Source organism: Poecile atricapillus, chromosome 3, assembly GCF_030490865.1.
Source record: "Poecile atricapillus isolate bPoeAtr1 chromosome 3, bPoeAtr1.hap1, whole genome shotgun sequence".
Lineage (NCBI taxonomy): Eukaryota > Metazoa > Chordata > Aves > Passeriformes > Paridae > Poecile > Poecile atricapillus.
In genome coordinates, this window is record NC_081251.1 from 50138896 (window position 1) to 50160071 (window position 21176).

At 39.0% G+C, this 21176-nt stretch overlaps 1 protein-coding gene across 7 annotated transcripts in view; it reads right to left on the reverse strand.

Moving 5' to 3' along the window:
• Window positions 1-12295, reverse strand: part of FAM184A (family with sequence similarity 184 member A) — a 73734-nt gene extending 61439 nt beyond the window's left edge. For all 7 annotated transcript variants that reach the window (XM_058836602.1, XM_058836600.1, XM_058836598.1 and 4 more), the window contains exon 1: window positions 11854-12295. In XM_058836602.1, coding sequence (XP_058692585.1) covers window positions 11854-12021 — 168 coding nt within the window. In that variant the 5' untranslated portion in view covers window positions 12022-12295. The remainder of the gene's footprint in view (window positions 1-11853) is intronic.
• Window positions 12296-21176: the final 8881 nt, after the last annotated feature.

Sequence of the window (21176 nt, forward strand, 5' to 3'; positions counted from 1 at the left end):
TTGCAATCACAAATCAATACTCTTGTGCTGGGATAGATGTGGTAGTACCAACACCAAATCAAAATCATTTTTCAGTTCTGGCAACCTCTATCAATCAGATTATGCCAGAAAAAAACACTACAAATCTGTAGCACAGCAGTTTCAGGCAATTTCCCAAGACAGCTAAATCTTGAGAAACATTCTGAAGAAAACAAGTAAAAATAAAAATGACTTAGTGACAGATGTACAAATTCCCCAGTCTGCCTCCCTTTGAGAAAGAATTCCATTTACCCTCTAATCACCTATCTAGACTATAGTTGACACATCTGCTATATGACTAGACCTTAAATTGCTGCAAGGAGAACAGGATAGACTAGGGGGCTATTCTCAAGTTGTGTTTGTCTGAGATCAGCATTTTCTTTCAAATTTATTTCTTGAATATTTGCATATCTGATTTTAGCTTTTCAGGTACATAGATTGCTAGAGATCCTCTTTCTACAAAATTATTCCACATACAAACAAATTAATTTTCTCTCAGCAGAGTAATATTAAGTTCAGAACTTCCCAAAACAAGAAGCGAAACACCTAAGTGGAGGAAAAGGTAAAAATGGCACTCATCTTACAAACCTGGATCACTGTTTCTGATTAATCACCAAAGTAAGGGGTTTTAAATAGTATTTTTTCAAAGGCAATTTCCTCTTATTTTGAGGACTTGTGAACCTAAGACACGTTGGGCAACATCCAGAAATAAAAATATCTTTAGTGAATTTTATGACAAGACAATTGCATTTCCAGGTTCTTAAGACCCTTAAGAGCTAAAAATGCAGTTATTTCAGAACAGAATAAAACCAAATAATTAATCTCTGGGGTTTTTTTTGTATATTCTGTAAGTCAGCTTTCACAAATCAAACATAAACCCTCTTTCAGAGTCCTGACAAAATTAAGAAAATGCTGCTGTTCGTTCAAATATTCTCAAACATTTCTTAATTTATGAACTGACAGAACTCTGGAAAGTACCAGTACCTGTCCTAATTTTCATTTCTTTGTCTTTTTTTTTCATTATTTTTTTTTTATTCTGCCAGGTTTTTGGGAAGAAAAAAAAGCATGACACACACTTTCAAAGAAATAATTCACTGCACTTAGCTCCATAGTGTTGAGCAGAATCAATGTTATAGCTCGCCACACCAACTACATAAAATATATGGGAAATTGCAGTTATATAAGCTGGGCTTCTAATGAGATCTTGCCAGTGGGAAAATGCATTGGTTTGCATAAACCAAGTGAAACTTGGTTGCTGTTGCCAGCAGTGCCAGTAAGGACACGGGGTGGAGGCAGCCCCACACTGGGTACCACGGAGAGCTGTGGCTGCCGCTCACCCCCACAGCCAAGGGACAACATGGGGCAAGAGACAGCACAGACCCAACACCGCCTACAGGCAAAGTGTCTGACAAGGCTCCTCTTCCCAAGAGGAGAGCCTCACAAGTCTCCCAAGAAAAGCACAACCTCACACTTCACTAAATATATATAGATTGTGTTCTTTGATAAAATTAGTTCTTGTAGGTAAACTTAAGACTACTCTCAATTCTTTGACAAAGCAACTGGGTTTTTATGCTTCCAAGACCAGAGAATATTCATTTCCTTCTAAAGCTTTAAAAAAATCCTCCCTTTTCTTCTAAGAATTACTTTTCTATAGGTGAGAACAGATGAGGCTCAAGATTAGTAGTGAATGTAGAGTTGAATAGAACTTGTGAGTCAGGACTTTAATTAAGGGACCAACTTTATCAAAATTTCATATAGGCCCATACAGAAGCTAGACTTTATGATCAGTATGTAATTTTTTTTTATATCCTAGAGTGAGAAGGTGTGTTACTTCTGTCTACAACTTTACCAAACTAACAATTTTTTGAAAGCAGGAAATTTAATTTCCCTCAGGACCAGGGAGCATAGATGCGTAAGGCAAAAAAACAAAATAAAAAAAAACCCACAGAGACAAAAACCAGACAAAAAAATGAACCACAACAAAACCCCAACCCAAAACGTTTTTAAATTTCCATTAGAGGAAAACAGTCTATTACACAAAAAACTTTGTCAAAAAATACCCAAAACAAAACAAAAAACTCCAGCAACAAACCATGCCCCCACCCTCCCAACAATCTGGTATTTGAAATCTAGTTTATTCTAGAGTATCAACGCACAGCTATGGAAAAGAACACAAACCAACAGAGAAACTTGCTTCAGGCTCTTCACTTGCTTAGAATGTACCTCCTAAAGCAGTGTCTGCCCAAAGTGATAAGAATTATGATTAGATACGTGGAGGCAAGACAGAATATGCCTAATACACCAAATTGCCATATATACCTTTTCAATCCACAGTGTGGACAATTCACAAGGTGTGAAACAGAGCACAGAAACAAAGGAAGACAAGAATCACAGGAATAGAAACAATGGCCACAGAACACTTCCAGGTCACCTCAAAGAATATGTAAACCGAGCTTTCTGTCAAAGTCCAGCCTCAGCATAAAGCAAATGGACATACGCTTTTAAAAGAAAAAAAGAGAAGTAGGGTTGGGGAAAGGGTTATATGACACAAAATTGAATCCGTCCTAAATTAATACTATAATGTTAGACAATATATGGAAAGCTAGTGAACAACACAGACAAAATAATGGGTCCAAAATTTCAAATAAATTTCTACCATTCTGTGTCTCAACACAAACTATTTTCTTCAATAAATGAGCTGTGTTGACAAGCCAGTTTAATGTTGAGAAGAAAGACATACATAGATTTTCCAGGTGTTTTGCCTTTTTTTTAATATAAACATACAATTGATCACTAATTACAATGAGCAACAATAAATTATATTTTTAGTGTGAGATCTACAGTTATAATTATACAAAGCAGTTAAATAAAAACAACAAGTTCTTTTCCCTAATCCTTATTAAAGAAATAATTTCCCATTATCTTCATTTGTCAAATTTTAAAAGGACAAAGACAGTCACAGAAGATTACTGCAATACATTTTAGTACAACCTATCCAAACACATCAGCATCCATACTGCAAAATACTAGATCTGAGAAGGCAGTGTCAGACACCCTTTACTAAAAATTATAGCTTTCAGTCACATTGTGAGCAAAAACACTGTTCAAATAAAAATCTTTGGATTATAGCACACCTGTTTACTGAACACATCACAATTCAGGTTTCTAGAAATTAAATTTTAGGAAACTGGCTGAAAAGATTACTTTAATCTCATAAAAGTTAAAATAGAAAACTGGTACTTCTCATGTTCGCCTCATACTACTTCTAAAAGCTAGACAACCTAGCTAAAAGGTTGTCTTTCATTTAATGGCAGCATCTTGAAGAAGGACTTCATGAACTTTTTAACATTAGCTATTTTTAAAAGCTGTCATTTTGATCCTAGTCAAGTGACAACCTCAGCAAAAGGTTCTTCTTCCTCCTCCCAGCCTTCTAGATTCAGTTAGAAGAGCCTGGCTGAGGAAACAGAACCAGGTAATATGCATTAAATAGGACAAGATGGTGAATAGCTTTAGACTGTTTTGTTTCTTCTGGTTATTTTTGGAACACAATGCCTTTGGTTACTGGTATGACATCAGTCATTAGAAGAATACACAGATGCCTGGCTTACTACTGCCAAACTTGTATCAGCCAAGAGACATATACATCTGATTTCATAATGTTATGTTGAGATTTGCTGGGTTTATTCAGCAGCAAGCCTGCAAACAGTTAGAAAAAGTTGTTGACTATTTTAAGGTAATACCCTCATCCTTTGTACAGTTCAAAAGAGAATGAAGCTTCAATGGAGAATTGGAAGGGTGAAAAACAGTAGTAGCACTGACAAAATTACTGTTTTTATTAAAGCCAAAGCCAGAGTTCAGAGAATGAGGTATTGAAATAATTTATGTGCTTAGAAGCTACGCAGGGCTAGAAGTTGCCGTACCAAAACATGACTTATGACAAATAACACTTCTATGCATGTATTTGATGCAGTACACCTCTAATTGCACTTCTAGACATTAAAAAATAAAGTATGTGTAACTTTGCATGACAATACAAAAATATCCAAATATGCAAAGCACTGCTCTTGCCAAATACAATTTTACTGTGCTTGAAGAAAGCACAAAATCACAATGTTTAATATTAAATTGCAATGTGACTTCTTCAAAAGAAGTGCTAAGTCTGTCAATTTGAAACAAATTCTTTGCACATTCATGGTATTTCAAATACCAACAACAAAAAAACAACAAAAATCCCATAAGACTGTCTTCTGCTGATACATTTTTGTAAGACTTACCAAATCAAATCCTTACAGGATTGAGTACTTCAGAGGAGTGTGCCCATACTAATTTACAAGTGTATGAAGTAATTAATCTATAAATACTTTGTACAGTTATGGAGTTCAAATACTGATTTCCATTTTCAAATGTACATAAAAGACTCTCCAGTTTACAACTTCTCCATCTGAAGGAAAGCATTTCAGTATTGTGTTCTTAACTCTGAACTGGCACTTCCATTTAAAAAGAGAATTGCAAAAGCTTTCTTTCATAATGCAGTACTTAGCTGAAAACAGTAACAACAACAAAACTTAAAATCAATATATATTCAAAACACTTCTTAATTTTTACATAAGATTTATATTGTCCTATATAAAAAGCAGCTAAAGGTTGGCATTTTAAACTCCATGAGTGTTGCAATATCAGGTTTCATGTATATCCTGAATGTTCTTTAGTTTTTAAATTTTGACATGTTAACATCGAAGTCTGTAGTAAAATCCATGTCTTTCCAGTTTTTCTTTAAATATCCTTAATGTGTTGATGTATGAGATTTAACAGCCGAAGTACAAACCAGAGCAACAACATCTCACAGTTTTCCAGCTCCCCGTAACTCTATACTATTTAATTATAGCAATGAATAATAAACAAGAGGATGCATATAGACTCTTAAGTCTTTAAGTTGCAAAAGATCCTTAAGATCATCAAGTCCAACTGTAAACCTAGCACTTGCAAGTCCACCACTAAACTATGTCCCCAGCTGCCATGTCATGTTATTTATTCTCTCATAATTTATTTATCTCTTCACTTTTATTATTATTTTGGATGTTTGTAAAATGAGGAGAAAAAAACAACAAAATAAGCTCAGAGAAGCTGATATATATGCACAAGTGTATTAAAGAGGCATTTTAGACTAGACTAGTAACATATGTGAATGTGCGATCAGACAGTTTTTCAACATCACACTTTCAACTACACACACATAGAGGAAATATCTTTAGAACATCAAGTTATCAGCGGCCTCAGAAGAACTCTGAGTTACCAGTCAACCATTAAAACTATGTGGGTGGAGAGCAAAGGAATTCGTTTGACTATTTCTTTTTTATATTAAAAACATTTCATTCTTGTCCTCCTTCTTTTCTCTTGATGTCTTGTGATAAAAGACTGTAAAGTCATTGACCTAATTCACACATCACAACACTGAGCTCTAAAATATACCCGTATCAGGTCAACATAGAACCCCTGCAGTCTCACCTTACAGGTTTGCAATGATAATGAAGGGAAGAGCCATTTGAGAGCTATATGATCCTTATTAACCACCAAATTCCATACTTTTTGTCCTACAAAATGTGGAAGGTAAGGAAGACCTCTTCAGGTCAAAATTAGAAGCCACAGCTGCTTTAAAGCAATTCATAGTGCTGAGTACCAGGAAGTACTCAGATAAAGACAATAACTGGTGATTTTACTGAAGTTCTAAACAAAATATTGTTAGTTCTTAGTTCTGAACTATACCAGATGGTCTTAAAGACATGACATTTTTACCCAGTTCCATTTTTCTTCTTCTACTATCATGAGCACAGAAAACTTCTCTTCTGAGAACACCCCTTGCTAAGATCATAAATACTGCAGAATAAGAACACAGAATATAGAATAAGAACATAGAATACCACATGGAAAGAGTCTGACAGGGAATATAGAGAGACTACACTAGCATAATTAAAAAAAAAAAAATCTTAGGATAGTTAAACACAGTATTTCTGGAGCAAGTTTCTCATTTCCCACCTAAAATGTCTCTCCCTTCTTAGAGGGCTTCAGCTATCTTTGGAATAATTAACAGAAAACAAAGTTAAATATCTCCAGAGAAATGTAAATTAATTGAATATCTAATATTACATTTTCAGATCTTTCAGTCCTTGCTACTGTTTTAAATGCAGTAGCACAATATTTATTCACACATTACCATTCGGAATAATATGGAAAATACTGACATTACAATATGTACTTAAATCACACCCGCCTCAAAATTTCAGTTCTTTTCATGCAATCCTAGAACTGTTACAAATATTGGCCTACTGCCAGTGTTAACACACATTGGAGAGATGACATAAGGCTGCTTAAAAAGCTAAATCCCAAGTTTTTACAAAACTGTTAATGGCATCAACTACAACATGATGACAGCTAACATCAAAACAGTTCTACAGAGATTTTTAGATTCTCATGTCTTCCCTGGTTTTAAGGGCCCTTTATTTAAAGTTTTCTTATAATTTTATGCAAAATGAACCTTCTGCAAGAGGTTTAGTTGTTTTGTTTCCTGAGGCAGAATACTTCCAAATAAAAACTGACAAAGTTTTACTGGAAACATTTTGTGAGGAATCATTTATATGAGTTAAACCTTACAGTTCTTACTTCTGTAGAACTGGATTATGTGATAGCTGAGGGAGACCTTTAACCATCCAAGAAAAAGAGTACATACAACAAAAAATATAAGCACCTGAAGTAAAGATCATCAAATCTGCTCTTCAGTCTTTGAAATACATTACTACCTACATCACCTGGAAACTGACTGGATTAACAACAACATTAATGTCTATTGTCTCTCTAACACAGAAAGAAAGAAGGAAAATCAAAGAATTTTTATTTTTTTTTAAGTAGTTTCCCAAACATAGACTAGAAGCTGTTGGAAGAATTGAGAACAAAAGTCAGGTCTCAGGAGTCTTGGATTCTAGTTTCTTGTTTACTCAAGGATGAGTGTCTTGGTTAACTTTGTTACCGTACTCTTTGAACCGAGTTTTCTGGAACCTTTCCAGAACTGAACCATCAAGCTCTAAGTATGTACCAAGGGAAAACATTCATGTTTTATACAGTTTCTTTTTATTAAATAGACAAAAATGCTAACTGTAGGGTAGATCTTCATGGCACTTACAGACTCTTCTCCCAGAATCATACAATAGTTTGCGCTGGAAAGGACCGTAAAAGTCAGCCAATTCCACCCCCCCCCTGCCAGGCAGGGACACCTTCCACATCACCAGTTTGTTCAAAATCCCATCCAGTCTGGCCTTGAACATTTCTAGGGATGGGGTATCCACAGCTTCTCTAGGCAACCTGTCCTAGTGCTTCATCACCCTCTCAGTAAAGAACGTCTTTCTAGTACCTAATCTAAATCTATCCTCTTTCAGTTTAAAGCAAATCCCCCTTGTTTTATCTCTACAGGACCTTATCAAAAGTTCCTCTCTAGCAGGCTCCCTTTAGGTATTGGAAGGCTGCTCTGAGGTCTCCCCAGCACGGTCTCTTCTCTAGGCTGAACAAGCCCAGCTCTCTCAACCTGTCTTTACAGGAGAGGTGCTCCAGCCCTCTGATGATTCTGGCCTCCTCTGGACTCACTCCACAGCCCTCTGATCATCTTCTGAGCCCTTCTCTGGACTTGCTCCAGCAGGTCCAGGTCTTTTGTGTGCTGGGGACCCCAGTGCTGGACACAACACCCAGGGTGGGTCTCAGGAGAGTAAAGTAGAGGGGGAAAATCAGCTCCCTTGACCTGTTGGTCACATTCCCTTGATGCAGCCCTGGATACTGGGCTGGTTTTCTGGGCTGCAAGAGCACATTGCCAGGTTTATATTTTCTCATCCATCAACACTACCAGGTGTCTCTTTCTCATCAGAGCTGCTTCAGTTAATGTAAAATTTATGCAACAAATATACAAACAAACCAATACTGAAGATTCTCTTTTCTTAGTCCCAGCACAAATCATGCAGCTATTCTGTAGAAGTTAAAGATCTATTTTGATGTCACACAACTTGTACAATAGACTTTACAGACACCCTTAGGATATGGATTTCTCAATCACAAATGCTCAAGCTACAAACTACATCACAAAGAAAGAAAGAAAGAAAGAAGAAACAAAACAACAAATCCAAAATAAGAAACAAGCCACCTGAACTCTTGTGGGAATCATGAAAACTAATGCCATTCTCTCCTATTGATGCAAGCATGGCAGCACCTTGCTTTTTGTTCCTAATCCTGTTGTCTTATGCAAAGTAATTAAATATATATGCATATTTTCATCTGCAGCAGGCATAATTCAACACTGCATTAGCACTCCTGAATGCAGTAGTACAAACACATATATGCAATCTCATAATCGCAGTTTATTTCTTGCTGGTTTTAATCTTTGTGTCAGATGCTATTTTATCTCAAACTAGTACACAGATCTTCTGACATGCCTGAAAATAAGGAGCTTACACTGAAGAGGAAGACCTAAAATTGCTTCAGTTACAATCTACTGCAGTCTTTGAACATGACATGAAGTATCATCTTGGTTTTTTTAGACCTGCATTTCTAACCACTTGTTTTACCCTCCCCTGTGAATTAAGCATATTAAAGTTAAATCAATTAAGTCTTTCTCTCCCACCCAAAAGTAAAAATATAGTGAAGCACTTGAGATGTGTTTGGCTTAGTGAAATGGATTCATACCTTATTTTGCCTTACTCTGAATCACTGATTAAATCTGGCTATTAAGCAAATTTCACCTTTTATTTTGTGTTCCTGTATTGTTTTGACTAAAACATCAGATTCTCTTTAAGTAATGCAAAAACATAACTGAGGAATCCTAATTTTGGAATTTTACATTTAACTCATGAGTGACCCTCATATTCTGTGGGGAAAGCATTTTCTTCCACTCCTATGCACAGTTCACAATACAAAATACAAGGATAGGCAAAAGTAAACTATGGAGTCACATTTATTTTGTCAGAAGACAGAAGCTGTCTGGATACCTTAACTGTGTGCACTCCCTGGAAAATGAATATTTGGATTTTCTTTTACCACACTATTGGTGGGTTTGCTTTAACCTGGTAAATTGCCTTCTGCTCTAAATCCAAAGGGGCAATTATTATATCTTCAAGACACTCCTAGAGAAGAGTTAGAACAAAAATTAAATAAATGGGAAAAACAGCTGAAAGACATGCAAGAAGTACCTTATATATAAGATATTAAACAACTTTAGAAGCACAATTAAGAAGTGGTTCTCCTAACAATAAATTCCTAGTTTACTGAAGAGGAATTTTATGCACATATGCTAGTAAGCATTTGACAAAGCTAGAGCAGCAGAATTTGGTCAAAAGACCTAAACAGAAATATCCTAAAATCTTTTTTGCAACACCTCACTTCAAGGATTCTTCTGCAAAGTAAAGTTAATTCTTCTCTGACAGTTAAGTCCCATTTATGGAAATTAAGTTTATTACATTTATATTTTTCCCCTGTAGATTGAGTCCTTTCCCAAGGACTAATTTCTGCAGCCAGCTATCAAATCAGGCTTCAGATTCAATAACAGATTAGAAAGTTTAGAAGGTCACACTTTACCCAGAAGTTTTTATAATTCTTTTAAGCCTCCCTTCCTGAAAGGTCAAGTAGGTCAACAGATATGTAGAATCTGAGCCCTCTAGCTATAAAACTGTCAAAATGTACACCTCTAACTTAATGAAATACATTTTATACAATACCTTTAATCTTAATCCTAATCTTTAAAATCTTAATTTTATTGTTGCAATAGGTGCAAGGGAAGTATTTTTATATACACCTTAGTTTACATTTAAAAGTACTATTATTCACTCCAGACCTTCAGTCAATAGAAAGATCACCTGATTTCCCAAGTTTGCTCCCTAAAACTTGAAAACGGAACACAACATACAAACTAAAACACTGCCAGAATTTGCAAGTCACTCGGAAACATGAAAGACTTCAGCCCTGCAAAAGCCTAATTCACCTGTAAACTCCTTGTATAAGCACATAGTTTGCAATTATTTGAAATGCACAGCACAAAACAACTCATAGGTTTTATTTACACTAATCTGAAGTCTTTGTTGGGACAGACGTGCACACAATACATAGAATCTTATATAAACTCTATTGTGGACCATAAAATAAAAATAGCAAAAAAAAAAGTATTTCATTTCACTCTCTTTGCATTTTCCAACACAGGAGTTCAAAATATTTCAGCACCATGCATTCAAATCCATAATTAACTCACATCCACCTCAAGATATCTGACGCATAAGTGAGAGTGCACTGGGCACATTCCCAGTGATGTGGAACTCATGGGTAATACACAAATGACTTCACATCACAAGTGGAATGCTGTTTCTGAAATAAACGATAAACTGCTGGGTAATTTCCTAGAGAAAGTAAGAGAAAGATACCAAAGGCACACACAGAGATGAAAACTCTTCTTTGAAAGTATTACTTTACATATTCACCTAGGCCTTAAGGTAAGCCTAAAACACACTTAGGGTCTCCAGGTGCTTTTTATACCTTTTAGGGAATACAAACCTGTAGTAATGTCTTTAATGTTTTATTTCATTATTTGTATGCACATGGAGCAAAAACAAGGAGATTCTTCAGCTTATTTTAGCTCAACTTTTCTTTTTATGCAATTAGAGTTCCACTGATGTTACCATCAAAAGAAATTGGACTTTGAATTCAAGGACAAGATTCCCCTCAGTTATCAGCTTCCCAACACATGAAGGTGCAGAGTGTGCCACAAAAAAATATTATTTTTAACTGGTCAATGGTGCATCAACCGTACATAAATGTGAACTGTGAGACTGCCAGCAGTCTTCATTCTCTTCACTCTTAGTTCCAAAGAAATGTCACCTTCATCCATTTTAGTATACATGTTAAGAATACTGGCAGCTCCTACAGTGCTTTAAAACTACCTTTAAACGTTTTAGCTATTAAATTCCTGACAAAAATTACTTCTTCTTTCTCTTTAAAAAAGAGAATCTGCCTCTCATTTCCTAAATAATGCCATTTGCCTACAGCTTGAGCTTCACACAAGAGAGATTACAGCACCAAAGCATTGTTTTAAGTTATTCTAAGTAAATCACAGTAAACATTAGGCCTACCTGCCTTAACAATAGGCTTTAAAAACACCTCCCAGTGTGACTCTGGCCTCTCACAAAGATGTATTCTCCAGGCTGGGGATGACATAATGAAAACTGTTCTATCAGCAATAGCGGACCAGAAATTTTCTCACACTTCACCCTCACTATCCAAGGCATTTAAGCTATTACTAGACACCTTAAATAACAGCACTTCAGCAAAGGGAAGGCAAGCATCACTTGAATTTCTCCATTTAAAGAGACCCGGAGAAGGGCTTAAAACAGCGCTAGAAGAGAAGCTACAATTCCCACGGAATAAATAACCAGTACCAGCCCAGCAGTCAGGGATCCGCTCCCGCACACCGGGATACCTGGCTGTGCCAGGCGGGATTCGGACACCACTGACGGGGGCCGGTACTGCGGCAGCTCCGGTGCGCGGCTCCTCTCCAGCCGGACCGCCGGAGCTCTCCCCGCGGGACCACGGCGCGCTCCTGCCCGCGGCGACCGCGGGATGCTCCCGCTCACCGAGGGCGCTCCAGCCTCGGCCTCCGGAGTACAAATCCGGCCGCATCCCACCCGGATTTGCCATCAGCCCCGGCAGTCTGCCCCTCTCCAGGCCCATCGCTGCCCGCATGAGGGCAAGGAGCGAAGGGAAACACAGCAGAGGAGGAAGACACCCGAGGCGGCTATGGACCCGGCGCGCCTCCCTCACCTTCGTCAGCTGAGCGATTTTCTTGCTCATTTTGAAGTGCAGGTCCGGGCTGTGCTCGGCGCCCAGCCCCGCCTGTGCCGAGCCCGAGCCGAGTTTTCCCGCTCCGGGCGCGGATCCGCCGCCGTAGCCGTGCTGCGGCTGCTGCCAGCCCATGCCCGGGGTCGCCATCTTCACAGCCCGGCTCCCGCCGCCGCTCGGGCTCCGCCGCCTCCTGCCTTACCGGGGACCGAGCCCAGCGCCCCGGCCGCGATCCGCTGCCCGCGGCGGCTCCTCCCGCCCGGGGCGCTTCCCTCGGCCGCCGCCCCCGCCGGGCTGCGCCGTCAAAGCTCTGGGGGACGTTGCGAGAAGGGGCGCTAGCCTAGCCTAGGTTTGCTTAGCCTAGGTTTGCCTAGCCTAGGTTTGCCTAGCCTTTCCTTGCTTTGCTTTGTCTCGCCTCTCCTCTCCTCTCCTGGCCGCGCCGGGGGAGGCCGGGCGGGCGGGCCGCTGTTGCCGGGGCCGCCGCCGCGCTGTTTACGCCGCGCGGCCCCGCGTCACGCGCCGGCCCCGCCCGCGCGCTCCCCGCCCGCGGCCGCGCGCGCCGCCCAGCGTGCGGGGCGCGCGCCGGGCTCCCCCTCGCCGCCCGCTGTGCCGGGAGCCGGGAGCCGGGGAGCCGGGAGCCGGGAGCCGGGAGCCGGGAGCCGGGAGCCGGGCCTCCTGCGGGAGGGGGCGGAGAGAGCCCCTTGGCGGCGGGGGCCTGGGCACGGCGGGTGGGAGCGTCTGGGTTCAGTCAGCGCTGGTCCTCCGCGGCAGGGCTCGGCCCCGTGCGCCAAACGCCCGAGGCTTCTCCTCGTGGGAAGCCCTGAGCGTGTGGCGGGGGATGCCCGGGGCAGGGCACTGCGGTGCGGGGTGTGCGGATGGCTGGAGCTGGTCCCCGGGTTCGTCCCGGTGTGAGCGCAGGACGTGCCGTCCGCTCGCAGCAGGAGCTGGCACGGGCAAGGAGCCAGTCAAAGCTGGAGCGGGTAGCATGGGATTGGCACGGTCAGCTCGGGTTTTGAGGGAAGTTAGGGGCTGGCCTCTTCTCCCAGGCGATTAGCGGCCGGACGAGAGGACAGAGTCTGAAGCTGCTCCGGGTTTAGGATGGACATTAGGAGTAATTCACAAAAAGGGTGATAGATGTTGGAGTGGACTGTGCCGGCACGTGAAGGAGTCACCGTCCCTGGAGGTGTTAAAGACTGGATGTGACACTGGTCGGGTTGACAAGGTGGTGTTTGCTCATGGATTGGATTCGATAATGTCAAAGTTCTGTTCCAAATAAACTGATTCTGTGATGAAACGCTCACAAATGCTGGGGTTAGGGTTAGGCATCCAGCTGAGCCGTCCGGTCTCTCCTGGGTCACAGACACTGCTTCTGCAGTACACAGCCTCGGGCCAGCGCACTGATGGGCAAGGAACAAGGTCCCCGCCACAGGGGATTCACAGCTGGATTTAGCACGACCTTTAGGTTGAGTTTGACTGCTCTCTTTTTCAGTTCCCATCCTGTGCAACTCCTGAGAACTGTCACCCTCTTTAGGAATTTAACATCTCCTTGCTAGGCTCTGGCCTTGTGAGAATATATATATATTAATGTGCTTGGACACATCTGATTCCTAGATTAACAGCCTCTGCAATCTTCCTCTACAGAGTCCTTGGTACTCTCTGTTGAATAGTTTATCTTTTTACTGCTTTCTTTTCTGCTCTAAAAATCTCTTCTTTGCCTGCATTCTTTGTAGGCTGGCAGAGGTACCAAAGAGGCAAACCACAAAAATACACAGCTAAGTCTGTGGTTCTCAGCAATGTTATGGAGGAAAGCGTTGCTTAGGATTTGCAAATCATAGAAGTAGGTGGAATATTAAAGTGTAAGAAGAGATCCATATTACAGAGCAATGTGCCTCACTTGCTAATAGAAATTCGTGCTTATATTGTATGATAAATAGCCAATTAAGCCTGAAACTGCCTGTGCAAACCTGAGGTCATGGGGTAAATGAGGTTCTTTGATGAATAAACTGGTCACTGTCCAGAAGGCACATGCTACTTTTGTACAGAATGATTGTGAGAGTATGAGAGAAATACTTACATTGAGTTCTGCAATTTCCATGCATCAACATGCTAGAAAGGTGTTCAAAATGGTCAGAGGTTCTGGGAAAAGTCTCTTATAATGAAAGAAATCATTAACCCAAACTATTTTGGATAACAAGAAGACTAAGAAATAATTTAATCCCAGTCTGAAGTAGCTGTGTTGCCTTAACTCAGAATTTGCATTGTCCAGGAAATTCTGACACTGATTTTTTTTTTTTCTCTTCTGAAGTGGCCCATTCTGGCAACAGAGAACAAAGGACAGATGGTGCCTACCCAGGCAGTGATTCATACAGATGAAGTACAAGGGGCAGAAAGAATATTAGGAGCATCTGTTTCAAATCTGTGTCTATAGATTACATCCATGAATAGCACATACTGTTAATTCTGTTTTATCAAATTAAAAAATAATTCGGTGGCAGAAGAAACTGTGATTTTTCATGTCTAGGAAGGTCAAACTACTAATTAAAGCAGTAGACTGATTGTGGAGACTTCGTTACAGGTAATGTTTGTGTCTGGCTGCAAGTATGACATTAAGCAAACTTCTTAATTCTCATGTAATAAGATGCATTCTTTATTGTACCTAATAATGCCCCAATACAAAGGAATGGCTGGCTCAATTTTTTAGTCCTCCTAGAAATTTCAAGAGTTACAGAATATTTTCATTTCAATCTACACATTTTAAATATTTTGGATAGATTTGTTTTTTAAATAAATTAGAGCAGTTTGAATTTATTAATGTTTTCTCTGGGACAAAAAGCCTTACTGTTCTATTTCTCTTTTTATTTAAAGAAACCACTTTGGCTGTGGTTCACATTGGCCCCAAATCATTGTTTTGAAGCATTTTGAAGTGAGTTACATATGGCCATGCTTAAATATGTTTGACAAAATAATCAAATGTGTTCAATTTTTGTCTCTTCTTCTACTAAGATGCCAAATGCTAAGTTTTGTCTAGGTAATTTTAATTTTTTTTTTAAAAAAGCGATTAAATATTTGTCAATATTTCATGTGCCATTTAGTAGTTAACTTATTCAGAGTTTTTCAAGTTTCTCTTTACACATTTTATGCCTTTGGAGCTCAGATGGTCATCACTAAGCTGTTTTCCTTTCATGTCTGCACGTGTAGGATAGAGCCTGCTTTCTTTAAAGGTGCTGATGAAAGGGAACATAATGCAGCAGAGCAGTCAGGATTGCAGTGAGTTTTTTCCTTGCTGGGATTTAATGTCTCATCAGTACAGTAAGATCTGGAGGTCTGAAGGTCTCCCAGGGCTTGGGCTGAGGCCATGCAGAGGCGAATGAGGAGACAGCGCTCGGGGTTTGCTGAAGGGTGCACAAAGCGTTGGAACAAGGCAGGGCTCCTGACGCGGCTCATTGCTCCTAGAGCTGCACAGTGAAACCTTTGGTGTCTCTGTCACCACGGGGTTACATAAGTGAGATACAGTTTGTATCTATCCAGTGGCTCCATGGGATTATGGATGCTATGTAGGAAAATGTATATGGAACATGTTTTATGAATTTGAAAATATGGTCAGTGAATATATGCTTTAAGATTGCATTTTTTGATACATTTGCTGTGGATATATAGCAGCATGTGGGAAGGACTTTGTGCTTTTGTTTTCTCTAACGTAAAATCAACAACACTATCTGTGTGGAAATCTACTTGTGCCTTTTTCTGTATCCTACTGCCTATCTGTTTATCTGCATATTTGCAGTTCAAATGTTCTGTGTGTAATGTTTTCTAAAATTATGAAATACCATCACTGAGGTACTCAAAACTGGGAAAACATTTCATTTATATTCCATCTGCTGGGAATATTATGGATTACAGATTTCTGTGTGCAGTAACCCTCTTTTATTTACCTCATCACAGCTCTGACTAAGATAAATGTGTGCAATCAGTGTATGCCTTATTTTAAAGCCATAGGCATAAAACTCCCTCTCTGATTCTTTATAGACAGAAAGTGTTAGAAGGGCTAAACTTGCTCTGTGATAAAGTCTTTTGACGACTCTGAAGATGTCAGGAAGTCATCAGCTTTTTCTGAAAGGACAGTCAACGAGAAATTTGACCTACTGGTCTTTGCAGGTTTGTGCTATTTAATTTGTAAGCCTGCAGCTACAACTCTGAACAGAATTTTCAAACTTTTTTTCACATGTGTATGAACAAAGTAACAAAATAGTTAAAAATACTAAATGTAAGAACTAGTTACTTAAAATACTGAGATTCTTTAAAAACCCTCTTTATTTCTACCAGAATTCTAACTAATAATTTATTATATACATACTTTAAGTTTATATGCAGGCTTAATTATTTTCATAAAGTAAGAATTCACCATTTAAAGGAATAGCATCAAATATTCAAAATAATAACACATCTTAAACATTTCTCATTCCTGCTTTAATTTTCTAGTCCAAACAAACCTGGTGGAATATAATAACTGAATAAGCCCATGGTGTCCTACTTTAACATAAAGACCTCATTGCTAAGGCTGAGGTTAATCTAGGATGCTGAGGTTTCTGTGTAAGAAATCATGCAAAACCATTTTGTTTTGAATGTGTACAAGTAACAAAGGCTTCTTCTGTTAGCCACAGATAATTATATGCAGGGGCATATTTTCACATCTATAAGAGATCAGAGTATCCAAAATTGTCTCACTATGTTTGCATATACAAACATAAGGATATGTGGGGGGAGGAGGAGAACCAAACAAAAATAAAAATTAAATACCCTAATAGCTTTGAAATAATCTCATGACCTTTTAATTTGTGGTTTAGCAAGACTATGATTTATGGAAAGTAAACAATCACATCAACATTTCAGAATACTCCATCTGAGTAGTTCACTCATTACCTTCCTGCCTCTGTGTATACAAGTAAGATTTCAGTCAATATGACCCAGTAGCACAGGATGACAGACATAGGTTTATGACTCTACCTGGTAGCTCTTTGGTTTTTACATCTTTTCGGTTTTATGATTTTATGGCTCTATGCTGGCTTGGCCTTCAAAGCTTGGAAGGTTTGCAAATCTTGAACTATTATGTATAAGAAACCTGGCATAAATTGAATTTTTTGAATAAGAGAGCAGAGAATGGTGAATACATATCTGATACAGATAAACTTGTTGTCTTTATTATGTCTTTTTGCTCATCTAGGAAACAGTGTGAGGAAAATAATTTAGGTCACCAAATCCTAAAAAGAATGATGCCATCTCAAGCATGTGTCCAGACTAGAACTACTGTCAAGATATGATGGGGAGAATATTTTGCCCACAACTTGCGAACAAGCATATTTGAAAGACTGAAGTTTTTTGCTGATTCTTTGGAAAAAAAAAATCCAGATACTGTAAAGATGTGCAGTGGCACACAGGAAGATTCCCATGAGCAACTATCTCCAGATATTTCTCTCTTTCTTTAAATACATCTTTTCATGTACCTCACATGGAGGATGTATCTTCACATGCATTTGGAGGCATATGGCTTTTTATTAGAAAAATTAACAATAATCCACTCTTACATCAACTGCTTTTAATCAGTAAAGACATTTATATGGTTTTAATTTCAAGCACAAAACAGTAGCTAAGGATGGAAAAGTTGAAGAAGACCAGTAATAAAGGTGTCTTTTTCTTCTGATACAGCTTTCTCTTAATACTTCACTCATAAGTTGTCTTTTTTTTAAGCTTGTACCCACATTTTTCAGGAAAGAAGTTTTTTTTTAAAGAAAGCAAAAATTATAGAGAAAACATAGATCTGTTTTACAGACAAAGCAAACAAACCAAAACAAGCCAAAAGCAGCAGAAGAGGCAGGAACAAAACTAATGCTTTGGGAAAAATATCTCACTGCTTACACCTGACTATCCCTTAGAGAGAAAAGTCACACAAAGGAAGTGTTGGTTGACTGCCTCAATGCTTTTCTGGAAGTTGCTGAGATACAGGTGGGGAAAAGACACTTCAAGAATCTACCTAGTGTAAAATATTTTTTCTCCTCTTTCAGAAAAGGTCTCATGGATTTGTGCTCTCTTCAACTGCACAGATAGGGAAGACTAGCTGAACCCTCAGTTAAGTATGAATCCTAGTGTTTCTGTTAGTTATTATAACTTTTTCTTTGTAAGTTGCTATTTCAGTCTAGTCCCTTTCTACTTTATCTGGGCAGGAAAGTTTTTGCAACATCAAGAAGGCAGCCACACACACAAAAACCAACTCTCTTGTTTTTCCTATTAAAACAGAGAATTAAAGCTATCAGTGCTCAATACTGGACAGAAAATTAATAAGACAACTGGTCATTACAAAGCCAGAGAATTCATGTAAATGCTAATAGTACCTGTACAGAATATTTTGTGTCATCCAGCAGCACCAAGATGGAGCATGTAACCCTCTGGAACCTCTCAGTAAAAGGCTTTTAGTAATGAGTAATTTAATTTCCAGCTTAGAGACAGTATTTTGGATGACAAAATATACTTTTTGATGTAAAGCCTTCTGACTAAATTATGTTTTATTTTTTCTTTTCTCAAGGTTTTTGAGTTTTTTTTTGGTTTTTTTTTTTTTAATACATGGTGCACATTTGGTTTAATTTGTCAATAAAGTCCTTCAATAGGATATGACACTCCTTGTAGTCTTCCATGTCACCTTCAAAGATTTAACATATAACCTACAGCTTCAAGCTTCTTCTTAATTAGTTTTCTCATTTTATGGTTTTCTTCTTTTTTAACTTATGGATGTTTTTCAGGTATTAAAAATTAGAACTAAAACTGGGAAGCTGTAAGCTCAGCCAAAGGTAAGTACATCAGAAGAATGACTGATGGGCAGGAGGAAAGGAACAGAGGGGTCATCTTGTCTAAGTTTGGGCCCTCTGGGGAAGGGTTGGCCATTATTTTATTTATTCCTTAAGGAATAAGAGGCCAAAGAACATGATTTTCAAATCAGGCCTGCCCAGCAGGAGTCTCAAAGTGAATTTAGCAGACATTAAAAGAACTACCACCCTTTCCTGCACAACTTCTTTAAATCAACCTGGTTGATTTCACTCTCTGAAATATGTCAAACCAAATCCTGAATTCAGTGTTTCATACCAATCTTTCTAGATTAATACTGCAAATAAATTTAGGGATGCAGAGAAAGCATCATATAATTTCTTTGTTAAAACTCAAGTTGTAGGCACATTTATGCACACAAAAATTCAAATTTATCTACATATGTTAAATCTAGCATACTTTCTATTATGTGGAATTATCTACTGCAGAGGAGATGTCCAGTCTTGCATTCCATATTGGAATATAAATCTAATAATCTGCCTAAGACAGTTTTATTCAAGCAGGTTAAAAAGCATTTTTGGTTTTACTCATGGACAAAACAGCAGATAGAACAAAATTTGATATATTAAGTGAAGTTGAATTTGAAAGTCTTAATCATAGACTATTAGTCTTTTACATTCTTATGCTCCTCTGATAATAACTCATTAAGGAGACTTTTCAGATTAGAAAATGAATACATTTCACTGAATTCAATTAATACAGTCATATTAATCTTTGTTACAATGAAAGCATTCCTATTGAAAGGAGCAGTGACCTTTAGTAGACTACTGGAGTTTCTCCCAGGGATGCATTAAGTAATCTTACTAACTTCTGTAATGTTCCTCTAAGGACTTAATTAAAAGGAAGGGCCTGCTATGAGGCTGCCTTATTTCTGATGCAAATGCTACAGTGAGCTCAGAAAGGAGACAAATACAGGGAAGTCTGCATGGCCTTTTAGTAGCAACTGATAAAGCTTACTTTGGCTTGTGCGTGATCAGCTCAATCCTGACATTCCTTTAATATGCTGGATTTGTTGTACAGAAATATAATGCATTTATTCTCTCTTTGGAGGAAAAGCAGCTTTATAGGTTGAAATATAAAAATAATTCTGACCAATAAAAATATTATTCAGATTAAAAATATGTGATAAAAAATCCTAAACAACTGTGATTGAGAGTAAGACACTGACCTTCCTGGAAAAATCTGGCTGGTGGTGTGTGTTTGGTTTTGGCATCATTATTGCCAATTGGTGTTTATTACAACTATTGTGCATTTTGAGGAAAAAATTGTCAGTAGGAAAAAGAAGCTAGAGAGACTGTCCCTGGTTGCTGAATTATGCTGCTCTCAGCACTTTGACTAATGTCTCATATCTGTCCATGGTGCTGGACATGACCCAGAAATGTGCATTCCCAACCCAGAGAGCCACTTGTATCCTGGTCTGCATCCAAAGCAATGTGGCCAGCAAAGATGATCACAGGCATGAAACACCTCTCCTATGAGGAAAAGCTGAGAGAATTGTGTTTGTTCAGCCTGGAGAAGAGATGGCATAGGGGTGGCCTAATTGTGGCCTTCCAGTACCTAAAGGGAGCCTAAAAGAAAAGTGAGAGGGACTTTATACAAGAGCATGTAGTGACTAGAGGGAATAGCTTCAAACTGAGAGTAGGTTTAGATTAGATGTCAGGAAGAAATTCTTTATTGTGTGGGTGGTGAGGCACTTGAAACTGGATGTCCTGAGAAGCTGTGGATACCCCACCCCTGACAGTGTTCAGGACCATGTTGGATGGGGCTCTGAGCAGCCTGATTTAGTGGAAACTGTCCCTGCCCATGGCAGGAGAGTTGGAACTATGTGATCTTTAAGGTCTTTTTCAACCCAGGCCATTCTATGATTCTGTGTTTATAGGAGCACAGGTACAGAGTTAAGCAGGTAAGGATAAGGATTTAGAAAGGATTTAGTTCACTATTACGGGCAAGGACTTAGTTCACTATTTTTTATGCTGGCATTCATATTGTTTCATACATGTACTCATTCACATTTCAGGATGCCTATAAAATTCATGTGGTCTTGCAACAGGCATATTGGATGAAATGTAAATTTCTTTTTGTGAGGTCATCAGTGGAAGGTTGGCTGGGACAGCTGAAAGTCACACTGAGCGGCACAGTTTAACTACAGTGCATGTAAAGGCACCAAAAGCACCAGGATTTCAGGTTTTCCTTCTCCCTCAGTACCAACGGGATCACTTGGAAGCAGCCACAGAAATGCTCCAGTAGGAAAGTTCAAACAGATGGCTGGTGTAGCTCTGATCCTGCCCTCAGGGTCATTCTGCAGAGCAACACAGACAACATTTGTCATCTGTATTTCTCACTGTGTTATTGGAAATGGAGATTGGTTGCTTGAAGGGTTTTACTTTTAATGTGGCTAATTAATCTCCAACATTGGTTCAGGATTTTCTGTT